General features: G+C 41.1%; 1 protein-coding gene across 2 annotated transcripts; it reads left to right on the top strand.

Annotated features, from left to right (window-relative positions):
• The first annotated feature begins 5711 nt into the window (after positions 1 to 5711).
• Positions 5712 to 19749, top strand: wnt7c.S (wingless-type MMTV integration site family, member 7c S homeolog). Of its 2 annotated transcripts, none has more exons than XM_041574950.1 (5): positions 5712 to 6091; positions 6345 to 6515; positions 15939 to 16165; positions 17637 to 17908; positions 18697 to 19749. In XM_041574950.1, the coding sequence occupies exons 2-5, from the start codon at positions 6442 to 6444 to the stop codon at positions 19174 to 19176; spliced, it is 1053 nt and encodes a 350-aa protein (XP_041430884.1). In that variant the 5' UTR covers positions 5712 to 6091; positions 6345 to 6441; the 3' UTR covers positions 19177 to 19749. The 2 variants fall into 2 exon arrangements, with proteins under 2 accessions (XP_041430884.1, XP_041430883.1); XM_041574949.1 differs by having other exon boundaries at positions 5712 to 6102.
• The last annotated feature ends 1743 nt before the right edge of the window (positions 19750 to 21492 follow it).

Genomic DNA, 21492 nt, shown 5'->3' with positions numbered 1-21492 from the left:
ATTTGCCACCTAAAACCTGACGAGTTCATGTATAAGTCAATGTGAGAGGTCCAGTGACCAATTTGAAGATGTTAATAGCCCTCCTGATATTTGAGTCGAATCGAGTTTAGTCTAATTCGATTCGGTAATATTCGTTTGAGTTTTGGATATTCAAAAAATTCACATGAATTCGAAATTGACCTTTGATAAATAGGCCTCCCAATGTAGAGAAGTACAGTCTTGTCACTAGGGATGCACCGAATTTTGGATTCGGCCGCACCCGCTAATCTTTAGTGAAAGATTCGGCCAAACCGAATCCTAGTTTGCATATGCAAATTAGGGGTGGGAAGGGGAAAACATTTTTTACTTCCTTGTTTTGTGACAAAAAGTCATGCAATTTCCCTTCCCACCCCTAATTTGCATATGCAAATTCGGATCCGGGCAGAAGGATTCGGCCAAATCCTGCTCAAAAAGCCTGAATCCTGGATTCGGTACATCCCTACTTGTTACTCAATTAAAACCAATAACACAGTGGACCTTTTCTCACCTGGTTATTAAATGGGCAGTGATGGAGTCTCTTAGGGTAAGGTCTCACTGGGCGTTTCGGGGAGATTTAGTCACCTGGCGACTAATCGCCTCGTCTTTGCGGCGACCAATCTCTCCCCGAACGCCTTCCCTCACTCTGCGCTAGCTAAAATAAAAAATCGGGCGACTTCAGAAAATGAATCGCTGCGTGTGATTGGCGCTGGGGATTTTTCATTTTCAGGTGACTTCGGAAAGCGAATCGTTGCGTGTAATTAACGCCGACGATTTTTCATTTTAGGCAGCGCATAGTGAGGGAAGTCGTTCAGGGAGATTGGTCGCCGCAAAGACGAGGCGATTATTCGACCAGCGACTTAAACTCCCCGAAATGCTCAGTGTGACCTTACCCTTAAAGGAACAGTTCAGTGTGAAAATAAAAACTGGGTAAATAAATAGGCTGTGCAAAATAAAAAATGTTTCTAATATAGTTAGCTAAAAATGTAATATATAAAGGCTGGAGTGAACAGATGTCTAATAAAACAGCCAGAATCCAACTTCCTGCTTTTCAGCTCTATAACTTGAAGGGGGGCCACATGGTACATTTCTGTTCAGTGAGTTTGTAATTGACCCTCAGCATTCAGCTCAGATTCAAAAGCAACAGATATGACCCATGTGGCCCCCCCTCAAGTCTCTGATTGGTTACTGCCTGGTAGAAAGGGTAACCAGTCAATGTAAACCAAGAGAGCTGAAAAGCAGGAAGTAGTGTTCTGACTGACTTGTTATACATCAAATCACTGCAGCCTTTATACATTACATTTTTGGCTAACTAACTATATTAGAAACATTTTTTATTTTGCACAGCCTATCTATTTACCCAGTTTTTATTTTTACACTGAACAATTCCTTTAAAAGTCTCCTGCGCTAAAGCACACGTGGTGCTGCGTTTTCAGAAGTTGCCTCACAAGGAAACTTCGGGCGACTTTTGAAAACGCAGCACCGTGTGTTCTTTAGCGCAGGCGACTTTTCATTATAGCGAATGGGAAGACACACGGAGGCAATTCGGGGAGATTGTCGCCCAGAAGAAGAGGCGTTAAGTCGTCAAGTGACAAAATCTCCCTGAATGTCCTCGTGTGAACTAACCCTTGGCCTTTTTGCTATAGGTACTGCAGGAATGCATTTCCATCATTCACATCCAATTCTTGCTTACTATGCTTTAGAGATACCGGTAATGCAAAACATTATCTCTGCACTCTCTGCTGCGTAATGGTCTTAGCTTAATTCCTGTGCTGACATGTTGCAGTTCTGTACAAACCACTTTATCTCCCTAAATGATATAATCAGTCATAAATAACTGTTTATTATTGTTATCTCTACAAAAACACATGTATCTTTCCCTTGCTATCTGGTTAGTCATCGCTAGAGGTCAGTATATCATTATTTTGACCTCACTGGAGATATAATGAATTTGCAGGTTGTAATATATGAGCCTTCCTATACAATCCCCAAATCCAAACATTTTTAAGGTATTATCCCTCCCTAACAAAATAATGCAGCTTCTAAAAACATAAACTACACTGTCTCCTTCAGATAAAATGACAAGACATGAATATCTCAGTTTGGCTAAACGCTAGAGATGTGAAAAAAGCAAAATATTGATAAACGTGCCTGAATTTTGAACCAAATTCTGGATTTAGTGCATTACTGATTATTTGTATGGCCTGGAAAGTTTGTAGCAAGTTAAGACACCCTAATAATCAGCGCAGGGACTTGTCAGCTAACCCCGTCCCCCGCGTGCGTGCACCATAACATAGGTGCAACGAAGGGGAAGCGGAGGGAGCGAGAGACAGAGGGGATAGATGAGACCTGCATAGGGGAGTGAATCTGGACTAGGGGTAGGCAGAAGAATCTTGAACAGACACCTGCCCAGTGCCCCCACAGTGTTGCGCCCTAGGCAGGTGCCTCTTCTGCCTACCCCTAGTTCAGGCCCTGTTATAATTTTTGCATTTTTGCTTTTTTGTAGAATGATAGGCAGAATTGGGACAACAGCTACATGGGTGAAAAGTTATTTACAATAATACAAGCAAAACCAAACAACTTGCAAATAAAGGGGGGAGGTTACAAATAAATTGGTTAAATATGGCCGTATGTGGTGATATTTGCTTTTTCAACCTACATACTGCACTAAATCAAGCGGATCCGAACACAGGTTAAGGAACCAACAATTGGATCATACAGAACGGCCTAGGGAGACCCATTCAGGGGCGTTTCTGCCATGAGGCAAGGTGAGTATCTTGCCTCAGACAGCAGCTCCCCAGAGGTTACCAGGGGCAGCAAAAACCCAGAAATTTGGCTTTTCTAGTGCAGAGAGCGTAATTTGGCTCTCTACGCTGGAGATGTGTCCCCCGGACCCCCGTCTATGAGCTTAAGGTAAGTGCGACAGGCAGGGTGGGCGGCATTGCAAACACCTGGACCCATTCGCAATGCTTGCATCAATGTGGTCCTAGACCAGGGGCATTTTCAGATCTGCCCAATAGATATCAGTCAGGCAATGCTTCCTGAGGTCCCCATAAAAATATAAACCTTGGCTCCTTGACATTAAAGAGTGATTCTTGGCTCAAAGATTTGTATCAAAACAACGTTATTGCATGCTACAGAATAATTTAAAGTCAATTTTAATTGGAGTGGATGGATGAGTTTGTCCCTATATAACCAACATGGAAATAAAAACATTGACTGATAACAAACCAGTTATCTCGACCTGAATCCCTTGTTACTGCAGGCGGAAGCAGCACCCTACTTTTCACAAAGGTGTAATTTCAAGATGATCAGAGAAGGAGGGATGAAAAAAACATTTATGAAGAAATCTGGAAGGCCGCAATGTGCAAAAATCTGCCAATTTTCTTCAGACAGGTTTTTTTCCATGGAAATCTGGTTTTCTTGCAGTGCTCTTTAGATTTTAATTTTGCCTCCGTAACTCATCGTTATCTTGCTCCCAAGAAGAGCTCGATAATTAGGGCAACTTACTCCAGCGTGTGTTATATGATATTGTGCCACTGCCTGTGTCATACATTACCCTCACAAACTGTAAAAACATCTTCACTTGACATTTGCTAAGAACAATTTTTAAAAATCCATTATAATTATTATTATTAAAGGATTTAAAGCACAAGTATCAGTGCTTGCAAATTGCTTGGCATTACACAGTTACATCCACTTCAAGTCGTGAAGGTCTTTGCCAAGTTTGGCCCCCGGGCCAAAGATCAAATCTTAATGAAAGTCTACGGAGACAATATTTTTAAATCTGCCAAAAAGATATATGGCTCAAGAAAAATATTAGCCAGGAAGGTTATTGGAAAGGCCCCATACACAGATCAGTAAGCTGATGGGCCAAGTTGCCAGTTTTTATTGGCCCATGTATGGGCATATTAAAGTGCTGTACTTCATTGCCCAAAAACATATTTTTAAAGCATCCAAAATGCCATCTTACCTTAAACTAGGCACAGATGCTTTTTTCTGACAAGAGTCGGTTAATAATTATCATAATCTTTAAAATTACTTTTTTATTTGAGATCCCCATAGATCTGGTTCCTGTCTGTGCTTCAAATGAGTAGTGGGTGCATAGCCAATCACAGACTTGCATTTACACAGGCAAAGATAGGTTGCAGCTCTCTATCAGGTTCACCTAGCTGCTGACTGGCTGCTCTTCTACAGGCCAGTCCTCTAGCGCAGCCTGGGAAATCAGCCAGCAGGGAGTGGTGCTAGTTTGTTTTTTTCAATTAAGCAGCACAAATCACAACTATTCTAAGCCCATTCCTTCTATGTAGGAGGGGGCGGGACACTTAATATCAGAAGAGGCCTAGTTGGTCAATGAGAACAGGGAAAAAGCAGAGATTCCGAACTGAGGAACCAGCTAATGAAGGTTGCATGAGTGCTCCTTACAAGTACCAGTAGCTTGTGAGTAACATGTTGCTCTCCAATCCCTTGGATGTTGCTCCCAGTGGCCTCAAAGCAGGTGCTTATTTTTCAATTCCAGGCTTGGAGGCAAGTTTTGTTGTATAAAACTAGGTGCACTGCCTAACAGAGCCTCAATGTAGGTAGACAATCCACATGGGGGCTACCAAATGGCCAATCACAGCACTTATTTGGCACCCCAAGAGCATTTTTCATGTTAGCGTTGCTCCCTAACTCCTTTTGGTTCTGAATGTTGCTCATGGGTTCAAAAGGTTGGGGATCCCTGGGCTAGAGTAATACTAAAACCTACAATTAGTACAGATAGTGGTATATATATTTTATGCGATTGTATAAATAGGTTTTATAAGTATGGTATGTGTCATTTGGAGGGGTTGAACTTGACTTTGGTTTTTTTTTCATACGAAGTTAGCTATGTAACTATTTAGAGGTGCAATGCCACTATATGTTCCTTTTAATTAACACAATATTTCCCTTTAAAATAAAGCACAATGGATTTACCACTGTAAGTACAGATGAGTCACACTTCACCTTGCAATCACTCTTAGATACAGTATCTTAGAGAAGGGCAAAGGTGCGCAGGGTATATAGTCAAAAACATCACAAGTCCCATCTTTGTAATACAGAGGGCCAGAAACTAAAAACTTGACAATTTCTCCAAGGAGAGAATTTTGTCTTAATAGTTTGGTACCCCCTTAGTCAACTGATTGTAGCAGAGGTTCGAACTGTAAGGGGTTCAAGCACTAAACCCCCTGCCATCTGACAACATCTGGATTAAAGACAAGGCATAAAACATCTAGAAAGAGCTTCCATTGCTACATTCGTTAAATACCCATCTCTAATCTTTTTCATAGGGTGGTTGAATAGTTAAAGATATCCAGATCAGATAGTCAGTCCTCTTTTTTTGCTACAAAGAAAAAAAAATATCCTTGTTGTAGGAGGTGGTGCCAGTATGACGACCATTCTGAACTGGCAGGAAAACAAAGAGGGTGATTTGTAGTCTGAACAGTGGTTAGATTAGTGATAACGGTTTCCCCTCCACACTGGGGAGTGCAATGAGCCTCTCCTAAGATTTGCCTCTATATGTATATTAAGCATGTTAGCTTTTCTTTTTTTTTCTTTTGAGGGAAGGATTTTTGCTCTGGGGCTAAGTTTTAAGCCAATTTTACTGCTTGGATGATTACTGAAGCTACTATCATTTTGGAGCTTATTTGACAGCACCTGTCCCACCCAGTGAGCTATTCTGCCTTTCCAGCTTTCTCTCCTGTTCTCAGAAGGAGGTGTGTGATGGAATAAAAACTAGAAAATATCTTGGCAAGAGACAGCGACTTGTTTAACCCACCTTCTCTCCCCCACCCCACATCGATCACCCGCCTACAAGCATTTAAGGTAAAATTTGGACAGAAAAGAAGCTGGTGGAAGCTACTTCACACTTGCAAGTTATGGAGACGGGGCCCACCTGTGACAGAAAGACTTCCCATGATTCTTTAAGAACGCCTGCCACATATCTGATGCTCACAACTTTAATGACCTGAGCTTTGCCAACTGAGTCCAGAGGAAGCTACTACAGGCACCAAGAGAACAGGACACATATCAGAGCTTCCTTGTCCTATACCTGTAGGTAATAACCAGGTAGCTTCCTTTCTCTTTCTAAAGGGGTGTTTGGAAACTGATGTAACTGGGGCGAGAGGGGTGGTAGTAAAGAAACTCCTCGGAGATTGCCAAAGCTATTCAAGGATCCATTGGGAGGGAAGTTGCAGGGCATACCACTTGTATTGTTTTGAGCTGTGCTTCTGGAAGAAGCAGCGACAGCCCGGCTGAGCATTACATATCTCCCCGAGCAGCTCCTTTACACATCAACCTTCTTTTTGCAGGTGGAAATGTGCGTGATCATCCGCTCGAGGGGTGCCCAGGGGAAGCCTTCTACTGCTGACTGATAACTGGGAGTGAAGCACAAAAAAAAAACAAAGTATGAGGCTGAAGCTGAGTGTACTGGAGGTCTGCCACACTGTACTCTGCATTGGGTTAATGCTCTGCGGAGAGGGGTAAGCAAAGCCAGCATCATCTGCCAGCCAAAGGCTGCTGTCTCACACTTGCTGATGATCTCGCTCGCTTTAAACTAATTGCTTGGATAAGCCTGAAGTCCCAAGAAAGGGTTGAACTAAAAGAGTAATGTTGGGTAGATAATTGTATTAGGGCTCTAAATTGTATTCCAGGGGTATTCATTATTGGGACTGTCAAATGTGCAAAATTTATGTTTATAGGTAAATCACTTTTTTGGGGAAATGAAATGGGGTAAGGGTAAGGAAGAAGACACACAATGCCCTTAAAACCATGTCCGTCTGTAAAAGAAAATCTAAGCATTTACACCTAGAAATGGTTTATATAGGACAAAAATGTATTCATTATAATGCTATGTATTAAATAGCTACACAGTAGCAACAAAATCTAGGTGAAATACAACAGGGGCCTAGTATGCACCAGACAGTCATATATGTGCTTTGTCTGGGTGTTAGAAAGGAGTCCCACAGCATGCTGAGGTCTGTATATGCCTGCAGTGAGTACTCTCGCTCCAGGTGACAAAATACCTGCTGTCACCTCCCCCCTGAGCTTCCAAACAAACACACCTGTTTCTACAGCAACAGTGGAACGGCCCAGTAAACGCCATATTTTTCATTCCTGCTGGCGTTGTGTGTGTGTGTGTGTACGGCCAGTGCAGATTGTTCTCAAAGAATGCAATAGTCTGGCAGCTGTTGTGTTCTCCTCCTGGCACTGCTGGTCCCCCCACCCATGCCTGGCCGTCATTCCACCCACTCCTTCAGGTTCCTTTGCTTAATGCAGGGGAAGCCCTCAGACCGTCGCCACTATGTAATCTAGCTGTACAGTCACTATATCTACTTACCCATACTGGAACTAAACAGTACTAGTTGTTGGAAACAGGGGTCCCATATTAAAAATGCTGTGCTCTATGTCAAAAAAAGTATGACATATTTGTATAATTATACTAGTACTACTTAAATCCACAAAGTTAAAGGGACAGTATACACCCCTTTCCAACATGAGTTGAGTTTGTGCTAAACATACTTTTTGCCGATTGTTTTTATTAAGAAATAACTATGGCTATTGTTAATTCTGGCATTAAACAAGGCTAGTACTTCCTGTCAATTCTAGCATTAGCTTTCTTCTTTGTCTGTTCAGGTATTAGGATCTGTTATCTGGAAACCCGTTATCCAGAAAGCTCCAAATTACAGAAAGGCTGTCTCCCATAGACTCCATTTTATCCAAATAATCCAAATGTTTAAAAATTATTTCCCTTTTCTTTGTAATAATGAAACAGTCCCTTGTACTTGATCCAAACTAAGATATAATTAATTCTTTATGGAAGCAAAACCAGCCTATAGGGTTTATTTAATGTTTACATGATTTTTTAGCAGACTTAAGGTATGAAGATCCAAAGATCTGTTATCCGGAAAACCCCAGGTCCCAAGTAATCTGTATAACTGGTCCCATACCTGTACCTGTATTATTTTGCTAATTGTAAGCAAGAGTTCTTTTTCTTCGATGTATGCTGCTCTTTTAAGTTTTATTCAGCAGTGACGCATAGTAATGACCATTTTTCAATCATATAACAGGATCAACCCTGACAAAGATCCCATAATAGAATGGAAACTTTGGGCACTATTATGAGTCTTTGCTATTACAGGTATGGGATCCGTTATCCAAAAACCCATTTTCCAGAAAGCTCTGAATTATGGAATGGCCGTCTCCCATAGACTCCATTATAATGAAATAATCCACATTTAAAAATGATTTGCTTATTCTCTGTAATAATAAAACAGCAGCTTGTACTTGATCCAAACTAAGATATAATTAATCCGTATTGGAAGCAAAACCAGCTTTTTGGGTTTATTTAATGTTTATATGATTTTCTAGTAGACTTAGGGTCCAAATTTCAGAAAGGTCCATTATCTGGAAAACCCCAGTTCCCGAGCATTCTGGATAACAGGTCCCAGACCTGTATAACTAAAAATCTTGATGAAAAATTAATACATGCAGTGCACTGGGACCACAGAAGCAAACATTTGTGGGTAAATGCTCTATGAAAGCAAAACACAATGATTGCAGCAACCCGCTGTAACCAATTAGAATTTTATTTTCCCAATCAAACTGAAGTTCTATGTATATGCATGAAAGCAAATTGTGATTGGTAGCTACACATTACCAACTGGAGCAAAACAGTCCCTGATTTGTACATTCCTCCCAGTTGTTTTTAATTTAAAAAGCATTTGGGCAAATATATTTGTATAAAACCACTGGGCTTGCTCCCATAGAGGGGTGGCTGGAAGTGTGTGCCTGAAGACTAGTTTCAATTTAGGTGGAATGTCTATTTATTATCCTATATACTGGTATGGGACCTGTTCTTCAGAATGTTCTGGACCTGTGGTTTTCCGGATAATGGATCTTTCTGTAATTTGAGTTAAAATCATCTAAACATTAAATAAACCCAATAGGTTGGTTTTGCCTCCAATAAGGTTTAATTATATCTATATCTTGGGATCAAGTACAAGCTGCTGTTTTATTATTACAGAGAAAAATGAAATCACTTTTAAAAATGTGCATTATTTAGATAAAATGGATTCTATGGGGGGTGGCCTTTCTGTAATTCGAAGCTTTCTGAATAACGGGTTTCCAGATAATGGATCCCATACCTGTACTTCAATAGTGTTGAAACTATGGCTGAACTGCCAAAACACCAAAAAAAGTTTTCATATATGTGAAGACTTGTTATGAGCTTAGTGGACCCCGACCAAATGTGGGAACTCAAATGAGGCCCTGAACCGAAGATTAGATGCTTTGCTTCCTAAATGAGGCTATGATGTGCTACCATATAGAATAGAAAGAAAAATGGCTCCCTACAGCTTTATAAAGCATCCAGTGTCGGACTGGCCCACCGGGATACCAGGAAAACTCCCGGTGGGCTTCTATGTGCCCAATTTCATGGTCATTCCTTATTTCTTTATTGGAAAAATGCTTAATAATGGAATAATAGACTAAGTAAATATAAAAGACTAGGAGAATAAGAGATTGAGTGAGAAGAGGAGGAATAGTAGTTTGGTAAAGTTGGCCCACGGTCTAATGTTTTCTGGTGGGCCCCTGGCATCCCAGTCAGACACTGAAAGCATCCAATGCTTCTGAAAATGAAATGGAATATACAGCAATTAGGCCAACGGTCAGGGCCGCTCCGGCCATGAGGCAAGGTGAGAATCTTGCCTCAGGCGGCACGGATCGGCCAGTTACCAAGGGCCGGCAAAAAGCCGCCTCTGGTAACTTTAAGAGACAAATTTCCGTTAAAATGGAAATTCGGCTCTTCTAGTGCAGCCAATGGAACACTAAGTGGATTGTCTGCTTTCCTTGCAGGTGTATTTTACAGAGATGAACATGAGCCCCCTCTCCCGCTCCATGCTTAAAACATCAGCAATGGAGCGGATCAAAAGGAGGCCGCATCACTAGTGCAATGAACGCAATAGTGCTCTGTGCACTACCGGAGCTGAATTTCTGGGTTAAAACTCAAAAAAAATTTGGTTCTTAAAGTTACAAGAGGTGGCTTTTTACCGCCCCTTGTAACAGGCTGCTTGCTTGCACCTGAGGCAAGGTTCTCACCTTGTCTCATGGCAGGTGCGTCCCTGGAGACGGAAGAAAGTGGATCTGCTCTTATCATATCCATTCCATGTAGCTCCACACAGGCCAAAGGCATGTCAATGGAGCTATGGTGGTGTGCACATAAAAGTGGGTCATCTTTACTCCTCCTCTAAAAAAACACCTACGGAAGAAAATGGACAATCTACTTAGCGTGCCCTTCGCCATACAGGTACAGGTCTGTAATCCTAATTACTGTGTGCTGAGATCATGCTTGATACTGGGTATCAAATAGCCCTAAATGCTGCCATTACAGGACATGCGGCAGACAAGTTTTATCCCACCAGACAGATAGCCAATCAGTCTGTATGACATAAGGGAATGTGGGGGAAGTAGGTGAAGGGAATTTGTTTCATTCCTGTCAGGAATTTTTTCATTCAGGGAGAGACTGAGATGACTATTTGAATAAGGTGCTAAAACAAGCTGATGTATTGTGTGGTATAATATATTCTGTTGCAATAGCACAGGAATGAAGAACACAAGAATGTGCCAAATATGACAATGAGTCAATTTACTTGGCCGATGAGAAGCTCAAGGTGTTAACTTTTGTTGCCTTCTCAGTTTGTCTAAACTGTTGGTGCTTAAAGGGGCAGTTAACCTTCACATAATGTATCATGAAAAGAATTAAACCACGAATAAGAGCAATGTAACACAATGATCTGTGACAGACTTTCGAAAATCAAAGGGACAGCGGCAGAACTACTGGGGGAGCAGGGGGTGAGATTGCGCCAGGGCATGCACCCCTCGGTTTGAGTGCCCGTGTATCCACCAAGAAGTTCGCTTCCGGAGGGGGGTGGACTGCACGACCTGCACCAGGGCCCAACGCCGTTTAGTTACGTTACTGCTCAGGGAGCATGCTCAGTAAGGCTTGCATGAATTAACTAAGACATTACTATTGCTGGTACTTACTAATTACTAATACATCTGAGTGCTCCTGGGAAACTAAGGAAAGCAAAACCAAAGTTATTGGAAATATCACTCATACTACACAACAAATAAATTGAAATCCAGCGTGCTGTCATGTCTGTGTTACCACTGGGAGGAGAACAGCAAAAGTGGAATGGAGCCAGATTATTGGGGACACAGAGTTTAGTTGTGCAGGGCTGTTACACATGGGAAAGCACAGAGTTCACAAAACGACTCTAGTACGGGAAATAATACAATAAATCTGTTTGTCCTGGCATGTTTACCTCCAAGTTGGGATGATTGCCCCGTACTGTTCCCCACACACCAATCAATCTCATTAGCATCAGTCCCTAAGAACTGTTCAGTTATCACAGATGCTTCAAATATCTGACACTCAAGCCTTGTCACTTATATTTAGATCTTATACATGTGCAAGCTCTCCTGCCATCACATGAACCATTCTTACTGTAAACTAAAGATGGTCATACAAAGGCAGATTAAAGCTGCCGATATTGGTCCTTTATACCGATTTGGCAACTTATCTGCTCGTGTGTGGGGGTGTCCGACGGGTCTCCCCGGTCGATATCTGGCCAAAAATCGACCTGATAATGATCGGGCAGGTTTTCCTTTGAACGAGGATCACATTGGATATTTGATGCAGTCCTACAATTCGTCTGCACTCATTTCCTGTGTTATAGAATGTCCAGTTCTAAGCAATTTCAATTGGTTTTCATTATTTATTTTTTATAGTTTTATAGTTATTTGCCTTTTTCTTCTGACTCTTTGCAGCTTTCAAATGGGAGTCGCTGACCTAATCTAAAAAGTAAATGCTCTAAGGCTGCAAATTTATTGTTATTGCTACTTTTTATTGCTCGCCTTTCTATTCAGGCCTCTCCTATTCATATTCATATTCCAGTCTCTAATTGAAATCAATGCATGGTTGCTAGGGGAATTTGGACCCTAGTTACCAGATTGCTTAAAATGCAAATTGAATCAATAGTAAATTTGTCATAATGGCCCTGAGCTTAGCTGTTGTTGTTGTTTTACTAGTTACTAGGCTGGTCGAGTGAAATTGATACTGACATTAAATAACTACTATTAAAAATATTATTATTGTACATTGAAAGTTACTTATAGGTAATTTTTAAAAAAATATATAAATATATATATAAATATATTTATATATAATATAAATGTCTTTGGAGCGTTTACCACGATCAAATTCTCACTGAAAACAGCGCTGTACAACTTTTCTATTTTTTATAATATCAATAAAAAGAGCAGGGGCGTTTTCAGGCCTCCTTACCATCCTGAGGTGGCCTTTTTGATGCTGCCCCCCTCACATACCATTTCCAGTGCAGGAGTGGGTGTAGGGGGCCTCATTGCTAGTGCACAGAGTGCAATTACCTCTCTAGAGTTACCAGGAGTGGCAAAAAAGCCCTGAACAAGAGGCGCCTCATGCCTGGTCACATGTAGACGCGCACCCACTAGCTGTGAGCATGAAAAATGATGCGTTAGCTGCATAATAGCCCAGAAATGGGCAGTGCAGCTCTAGCATTACTAGTGGTGTTAGTGTCCTCTTATGTGGATCTGTCTTTGCCTGGGTGGCAATTTAAACTATTATCCAGAATGGCCAATGTGAGATTAGGCAAGATATCAGTGATTTGTTGTTCCAAATTGAATAAATATTTGGGGCTGTTTAATCTCTCTATATAAATCAGATAATGTGACCCAAGAGTTCCCACCCTATGGTTGCTTGCTAGGCATCATGGGAAACCAATGTTTATGTTGACCATACAAACACTTTAAAGGACAAGAATGGGTTTATTCACTTAGTCTCTGGGGCCAAGGCACCACTCAGTAGTTTAACAAAAATTTAATTGTGCCCCAAGTGCAAAAACAGGAGGGAACCCAACTAGTTTTGCACTTTGCATAGTGCGCGAGGTATTCTGCAAATACCCGCAGGCTTCTGCTATCCAAATCATAGATCCAGAGTTGGACTGGGCCAGCGGGCACCGGGAAAAACCGACTGGTGGAACCCAGCCTTCATGGGCCCCACTGAACCAGGTCTGCCCCCTGCCAGAACCAGTGACTGCAAGTTTTTAGGAGGAGAAGGAGGCAGTACAAGCTATGGAGGGGCTGGAGGGAGCGGGTGGGTGGTGAATTGAGAGCTTGTGGGCAGACATTGCACCAGGGGTTGGAGAAGTGGGTCTTTAAGGTTGGTGTCCGGTGGGGCCTGGACCCCCAAGTCCAACCTGGCATAGAGTAGAGACCTCCGGTTCCCGTCACACTGCATCAGTCAGCAGGTCCAGATTTGCGGCAAGGCCTCAAAGGCCCAGGCCTAGGGGCCATAAGAGGCGGCATGCCTATCAGCTGCATGGGTGATTTGTTTAATTACAGGTAGGCGCAAGTGCTCTGGTACAAGAAAGCATGTGCAGGATCCATTGGCTGAGAATGCCAGCGCCCATGCGCCCTCACAGCGAATCTGGCCCTGTCAGTCAGCTGAGAGGTGGGCAAGGAAAAGTACGGTATGTAGGCCTCCCATGCCCTACCTTCATTCGTAGGGCAGGAGGCAAAGCCTCTCACATTGAAGGGCAAGCAGTAAGGACAGAGCTGAGCTGTGCCTTCTCACGCTGCTCTTTGCAGTGATCTTTAATCAGCAACCCCAGGGGCGCAAATACTATATAATCAACCATTAAAGTGCATGCTCTTGTGTTATTTATAAATAACCCCTTTCATCCTTACTGGAAAACAAAGCAAGCTTTTTTTTAAAAAAAATATGTTTGTAATTTGCAGTGCTTTTGGGTCAAAATGATACAAATATAATATCAAATATTCTATTCCTACCAACTATCTAGAGCCTGAGTATTAGTGTCACACTCTAGCCATCATTTTGGAATTTTTGGCTACAGATAAATACAAACCCACAGCTGGCACCTAATTTGCATATTCAGATTTGTACACAAAGGATTTCACGTATTCCTGCAGAAAGCCCTTAGAATCAAAGAAATCCCCTTATCGAATCCTAGATTAATCGTTGAGCAGGTGGTTTATAAAACAGATAAAGGTACTGAGCATGAGAAAACCAGATATTTGTTTAAAAGTACAGGATAGAAATAACTGACAGATTATAACTTCATCAGTTTTTGTTGGTGCCACTCATCCTTTAAAATAACGGGCAAGCCTTTGTGTATTTCCCCTACAGAGGGATATCTGTAAACTAATCAAAGTGGTTATCTGTAGCAACTCCAGCTCTGCACCCGCTGCTTTGATGCCCAGCCTCGCAAACGTGGGACTTCAGAGTCGAGTCCAGATTGAGAGAGAGAACACAGGCAGGGGATGTAGCACACAGAGCTTGCTGAGTTCACAGTGTTCTGCTCTTTCAATTGACCGTTCAGCTACGTCCATTCCTCAGAGCGTCCCATTTATTTCGGCGCAAATAAATACATTATTTTTTAAAAGGAGGGGAATGTTAGTGTTAAGTGACAGAGCTCTTGATCAGTTAGCAGAACACACAGGCGTTTTGTTCTGGGAGCCGAGCAGAGAATGGTCCCTTGTGTGGCATGAAGCAGTTCAGTTACAGGCTGTGGATGGATCGGTAGGATTTCATGACCTGTTATCTGTTACTGTTCCACCACCCCTCTATCTCTGCCCGGCTTGGCACCAATTCGGTTCAGGCTTCTGGTTTTAACCCAAAGGGGCCCGATTGCTTGTAAATAGAAGTGACAATATAGCATGCTGTTGTGCTTGCAGATGGTCAGTTTAGTTTATGAAGCATTTACTTTACTATTCATTTGGCGCAGACATGCTCGCTAATTAGATGGAATTCAGCTAAGGCTACATCTGTGCCTGCATGTCTTTCATGCATTAAAGGGATTGATGAATGCATAGTCCTTTTATCTTCATATTTATTTGGGAGCTGCCATGTTGTTTATGAGCTATAAAAGAGCAAGAAATATTTATGACCACTATGGATGCTACCTTTTATATTTGTATTACTCTTATCTAAGCGGTAGTGTGTGGAGGTAATATCATTTGGGGGCCCTTGTTTTATAAAAAAATATTGCCTTTTAGTGTCCTACCATTGACTGCCCACCCTACAGTTTTCCTTGAAATCAACCTATTTGGCTAGGATGACACATTTTCTGATCTGTTACTGATTTGGCAACCTAACTCTTTATAGAGCCACTGACTATGGACCCGACCATCTATTGATGTGCTCAGCTCGTAGCATTTTTCTTCCACCCAGATCAATATGTGAATAAGTCCCCACTCCCCAACAAGATTGGGAATGTGATTGCTTTGTACCCATATATGTTCTAAGAGAGTGCTGACATGGTCAACAGAGAACTGTGTATGGAGTGGGCCACACCAAGCATGATACTCCCTGAGACGCAAAGAATATCAAAGTGTAGATACCTATAATTGTCTTGAGCAATTGTCTTCCCCAGTGGTAAAAGCAGCTGATGCCTATTTTGTATCTCTTTCAAATTGCACACATTTACACCACTTATGAGATTCACCTGCATTTTGTCTTACGGATGGAGCCTTTAACATGCCTCACAGTTTGTTGGTTTATCCCACATCTACAGTATATTGTCGCACACTCAGGTAGTCTTCTTCTTCCCTGGTTTCCCCAATGCTGCCGTCTTTATCCGAACAGTTATATTTTTTCAAGGTCCTTTCAACTTACACTCAAGGCCAATATATTTGGCAGAGGGAACAATCCCAAATTCTCTTACTGTATACCAACAATAAGGATGGCAGGATGGAGAAGGATACTGAGAGTTCCTATTAACAACAGATGGGGGACCATCTATTCTCACTCTTTTCTGATCATCCAGTTCTTATTCTTTTCTTTTTAGAGGGGTTTCCTCAGTTCTTGCGCTGGGAGCTAGCATTATCTGTAGGAAGATGCCAGGCCTGTCACCCCGTCAGAGGACCATCTGCGAGGCGCGCCCTGATGCCATGATTGCTGTAGGTACAGGAGCACGCTTGGGCACTGAAGAGTGTCAATATCAGTTCCAGCACAGTCGGTGGAACTGCACCTCCCTGGGGGAACAAAGTGTCTTTGGACAGGAGCTAAAAGTAGGTATGTGTGAAGGCACAAGCCAAGGGCAGTTATCCCATACAATTAAATGCTTAGTAATGGATCTGATTTGTATTGCAAGGCACTGTATATCCTAACCAAAAATGTACATTGGGATCATTGGGATCCCATGACATGTTATCGTCTCCTCTTCTACCCATTCTGCTATTTTGTTTGCTTCTTGTTTTTCCACATTTCTCTGTTGCTACATATCACTTTCCCTCTATTTTGCTAACTTTTTCCCTTTATATCTTCTTCTCTATTATTTTTTACTCATTCTAGTTTTCTTTCTGATTTCCCTTTTAGTCACTTTTTCTGTATCCATTTTCTTTAACCTCCACGTTATGTTCAGAACATGTTATCTTCTGTTTACATTCTCCATGCTCTACCTATCTACTCTTGATCTTTATTTTCCCCTGATCTCTTTCTCTTGATCTTTACGTTCCCCCTTTTACTTTCAGATCTTTCTTTTTGTCCTCTTGCTTAATCTGCTATCATTTTCCTTTTTTCCTCTCTTTTTTCTCTTTTTTTCTGCCATTCATTTTAATTTATGCTCTCCATATTTTCAAGTCCCAATTTCCATTTTTTACCCTTCAGCGCATTCAGATATTTGTATCCGTTCTTTATCCACTTTTCTTCTGTTTTTTTTCTTTTATGTTGTTTTGTATTCTCTCTCTTCCTTCCCCCCCTCTGTGTTTCTTTTGCTCCTATTCCTCCTATACTTTTTCTTATTACACCCCTACCCATTCTTTGTTGCCCCTTAACATTAGAAGGCAGACAAACTTCATGAGATACTTCTTAAAGATCTATGTAGCTCCTTTGTGCAAACAAAGTGTGTTTTATATTTGCATAACAAACCTTTAATAGCAAGTACCGTCTTTTGTCTGTAGGTCGTCTTATTGACTGTCCTAATCAATACAATATAATATCAATACAATATCTTACATTTCTCTTACTTTCTAAGTATGCACTGGATCCAAGATTCATTTTTGCAGGATTTGGATTTGGCTAAATTATAATTGTCCAGACAACCAAATCAAAACCCTGAAAGTCACAAGGACAACTGACTGAAGCAATTTTCGTTTCACAGTTGTTTTAATTTTTGTTGAGTATTCAGTATTCGTCTGAATCCAGAAATTCTGTATTCAGTGCATCTACCTCTTTCTAATATTAAAAGACTAGGGATTTCTGGGAATTTTATACTGGTGTCAGGGTAACAAGAAACAGAGGAGGACCATAATACGGAGTGTAACTTCCATAGTCTTGTTAGCCTGGAATCAGAATCATCACTGCAGTGTAGCGATGAGCACTCAATTCTTCTTCCACACTCCAAAAACATTCAGGAGGTGACAATCTAAAGTGTTATACATATAATTATATACATGATGTACAATCTAAAGTGTTGTTCAATATATATAATTATAACAGCAGCTCTGCGCCTATAGGATTGTGCTTAACTGTTATTATTTTTCAGGTAGCCGGGAAACTGCATTTTACTATGCTATCCTGTCAGCTGGTATTGCCCATTCCATCACCAACGCGTGCAGCCAAGGAAATCTGACTTACTGCGGTTGTGACAGGGAGAAGAATGGCTACCGAGATCCAGAGAAAGGGTGGAGGTGGGGTGGATGCTCGGCTGATGTAAAACATGGCATACGCTTTTCCAGAGAGTTTTTGGATGCCAGGGAAGTGAAGCGCAATGCTCGCACTCTAATGAACCTACATAACAATATGGTGGGGAGGAAGGTAATACTATAATTATTATGTTTCATGTTAGTTCACAAAGCCAAAGCTTGCTTGTTTTTGTCACATTGATGTGCACACCTCGGGTGGGTTCCAGTTTAGCTTTGAGAATGTACCAGATCACTGAATGGTAAGCCCTGTAGAAAACAAAGGCCTATGGCTGGCACTAGAAAGAGGCTTGAAGCCAGACATTTAATTAGCAATTAGTTCAGGCAGCGGGCTAAATACTTATTTTGATTAAAGTGGACCTGTCACCCAGACATAAAGAGCTGTATAATAAAAGTCCTTTTCAAACTAAACATGATAACCAAATTCGTTTTTTTATCAAACAATTCATAGCTGTTGTAAAATCTCAGCTGTCAATCAAATATTGCCTGCCTTAGGCATAGAGGTGGGGCAGGCAATTGCTGTCACTTTCCATTCAGCACTTCCTAGATGTCACTGTATTCCTCACAGTCCTCCTCTCTCTTCACAGTTTAATTGTGTAGCAAGTGCATGGGGATGGACATCAGGTCCCCCATTCTGGTGCAAAAACTAGATTTTGAGCTGATGCAAGACTTGCTTTAATAACAGTGTCCAAAAAATGGCTCCTGCCCGCTTCCTATAGTTATGAATTCCCAGACTGAATATAGTGTAATTAAAGTTTATTTTGCTTGACTAACATGATAAAAAAAAGATTTGTAACAATGTCTTTCAGATGACAGGTCCCCTTTAATTATATGAAACATATATGTTGCTGGTGTAAGGCAACATTCACAAAACACTACTACTATATATTTTTCTTTCTTCAGCTGTTGGAGAAGAATATCCGATTGGAGTGCAAATGCCATGGAGTTTCGGGGTCCTGTACGCTGAAGACATGCTGGGTGACACTGCCTCACTTCAGAGAGGTTGGCTTTGCCCTTAAGGACAAGTACGAGAAGGCAGTTATGGTTGAGGCTGTGAGAGGTCGGCGCCAGCTTGTGCCCACTTTCCTCAAACTTAAGATCCCTCAAAATAATACCAAGCCAGCAGAAACAGATCTGGTGTATGTAGACCGCTCGCCCAACTTCTGTGAGAAGGACAATACCACGGGCAGCATTGGCACCTATGGACGGTTCTGTAACCATACGTCAACTCAAACTGACAGCTGTGAACTCTTGTGCTGTGGCCGTGGATACAAGACTTTCCAGTATACTCGTACATGGCAGTGCCACTGCAAATTCCACTGGTGCTGCCATGTGACTTGCAGCACTTGCAGTGAAAGGACGCAGGCCTACACGTGTAATTAAACAGGTGCAATGTCATGGCCATGCAATACTGTAAAAGCTCAGGTGGTGTAGCAAGCACTGAAGGACAATGGTTAGCCACTGAAAGGAAAGAACCAACGAGCGACCAAAGAAAAGAGAATCAAACGAAAGCATATGATCTGCTTTATCCCCGTGTGTGCACACTGATAATGATGCTGCAACCATAGAATTAATTTTCTATTTTCATACCCTGTTGGTGAGTGGCAGCTCCTCAGAGGCAGGGCAGAGGTCTAACTACTTGAGTATGGAATCATAAAGTCACCTACATACCTTGCTCATACATAGAAAAACATTGCACAGGCAGTTTCAGCAAGCTGCAGGAATCTATTTTTCATGCACTGCTCACTTCCAAGCCTGTGGGTACGACAGTAATTCCCTCTTCCAACTTCCTGTAACATCTCACATGCAATATATCTTTATGTACACCAAGGTTATTTGACTTTAATTAATATATACAGTATATTAATATATACAGTGGTTTGCTCTTCCAGCTGCTTGAATTTTTGGTAAATGTTTCTGCACTGAAAATACATACAGGGTAGAGAGATATTATTATTTCTGCCCCATGTCCGTTTTGTACTCAGTTACCCTCTCCAGCCTCTTCTTTTGTTAGCTTTGAGTCACATTGGCCAGTGGCGTAACTAGATGTTACTGGGCCCCAAAATATCCAGACGTTGTCCTGTTTTACCAATATATATTGAAATTGCTCATTAATTAGGGCCTCATGGGGGGCCCCTTTACCTCCTGGGCCCCCTGCAGCTGCAGGGTCTGATTCCTCTGTAGTTATGCCCCTGACAATGGCCGTATGTTAAGTTAATTTATCACACATTTATTTGTGGTAGAAAATACAATATATACATATATATATATATATATATATATATATATATATATATATATATATATATATATATATATATATATATAAATAACAAAAAGTAAAAAGATGCACACCAGGATTTGTATACAAAAAGTTAAAATTCCATATTTATTAATTTACATTAAAAATTCGGCCAACGTTTCGGTCTGCTCCTAAGACCTTTATCAAGACCATGGTCTTGATAAAGTTCTTAGGAGCAGACCGAAACGTTGGCTGAATTTTTAATGTAAATTAATAAATATGGAATTTTAACTTTTTGTATACAAATCCTGGTGTGCATCTTTTTCCTTTTTGTTATTTGGATAATTTTGCCAGTAAAGATAGCACCCAGGTATTGACCAAGATTAATGTATTACGGTGTGCGTCAAGAATTTCTGGACTGTATATATATATATATATATATATATATATATATATATATATATATATTTTTTATTTTTTTTTTTTTTTTTTTTTACTACAATTTAACCTTATTTTATCATTAGCTGTAAAACACCTCTGTAAGTCTCATCAACTATATAGAGTAGATAAAATCATGGAGTTCAATGGAGCTTCATTGGGGAACTTCACTGTATCTTCACTGTTATTGAGCTGCTGTAACTAGGATTGGGACCTCTAATATAAGGTGTTATTTATTTGGGCTTTACTTGAAGCATCAATGAATGGCAGCTTTAAGATGCCCAGTGTTAGGTTGGGGCACCAAGGGCCCACCAACTGGAGCCTTCAAATATCTTCTTGCTGAGAAATACCCTGGTATCCCCATATCTGAGAGATTTGTTGATCAAGTGTAACTAGGGTTGCCACCCGGTCTGTATTTTACCTGCCTAGCCAGGAAAACACCTGCCAAGGCCGGGCCCAGAATTACAAATTTACCGGCAAAGTAGTTGCCGGTAAATTTGTAATACCCTTAACAAAAAACCTTGGTCCGTACCCAATCCGGTGGAAATTTAACTTTTTCTCCTCCTTCTGGCCATCACTGTGACGTGGCTCCGCCCACTTTGCAGCACATCCTGCCCCTTTTTTATCCCGCCCCTCAGCACCAGCTGGTACAAATTTTATGAAAAGGTGACAACCCTAAATGTAACTGATTAATACATTAATGTTTTGTTTTTTTTCAAAACAAATTTGCCCACTAGCTGTCAGTTCACTGAAGTTTATGGGACAAAAAAGTGCTTGTATTTGAGTGAATGTGTTGGTACTATTGTTCAACTACTGAAATACATACAGGGGAGATAGATTTTAGTACATCTGCCCCATGTCTCTCTTTTATTCATTTACCCTCTTCATCCTCTTCCTTTGTTAGCGTTGGATCTCATAGGCCACATAAGTATGTTAAGGTAAATTAACACATATGTATTTGCTTCCAAAAAGACACTTTTAACACTAATTCTATGTGGGCATCCTCTGTGTGTTTGCTA

This window comes from Xenopus laevis, chromosome 8S (genome assembly GCF_017654675.1).
Source record: "Xenopus laevis strain J_2021 chromosome 8S, Xenopus_laevis_v10.1, whole genome shotgun sequence".
Taxonomy (NCBI): domain Eukaryota; kingdom Metazoa; phylum Chordata; class Amphibia; order Anura; family Pipidae; genus Xenopus; species Xenopus laevis.
The sequence above is the reverse complement of the archived record's forward strand: the minus strand, read 5'-3'. Positions and strand labels throughout refer to the sequence as shown.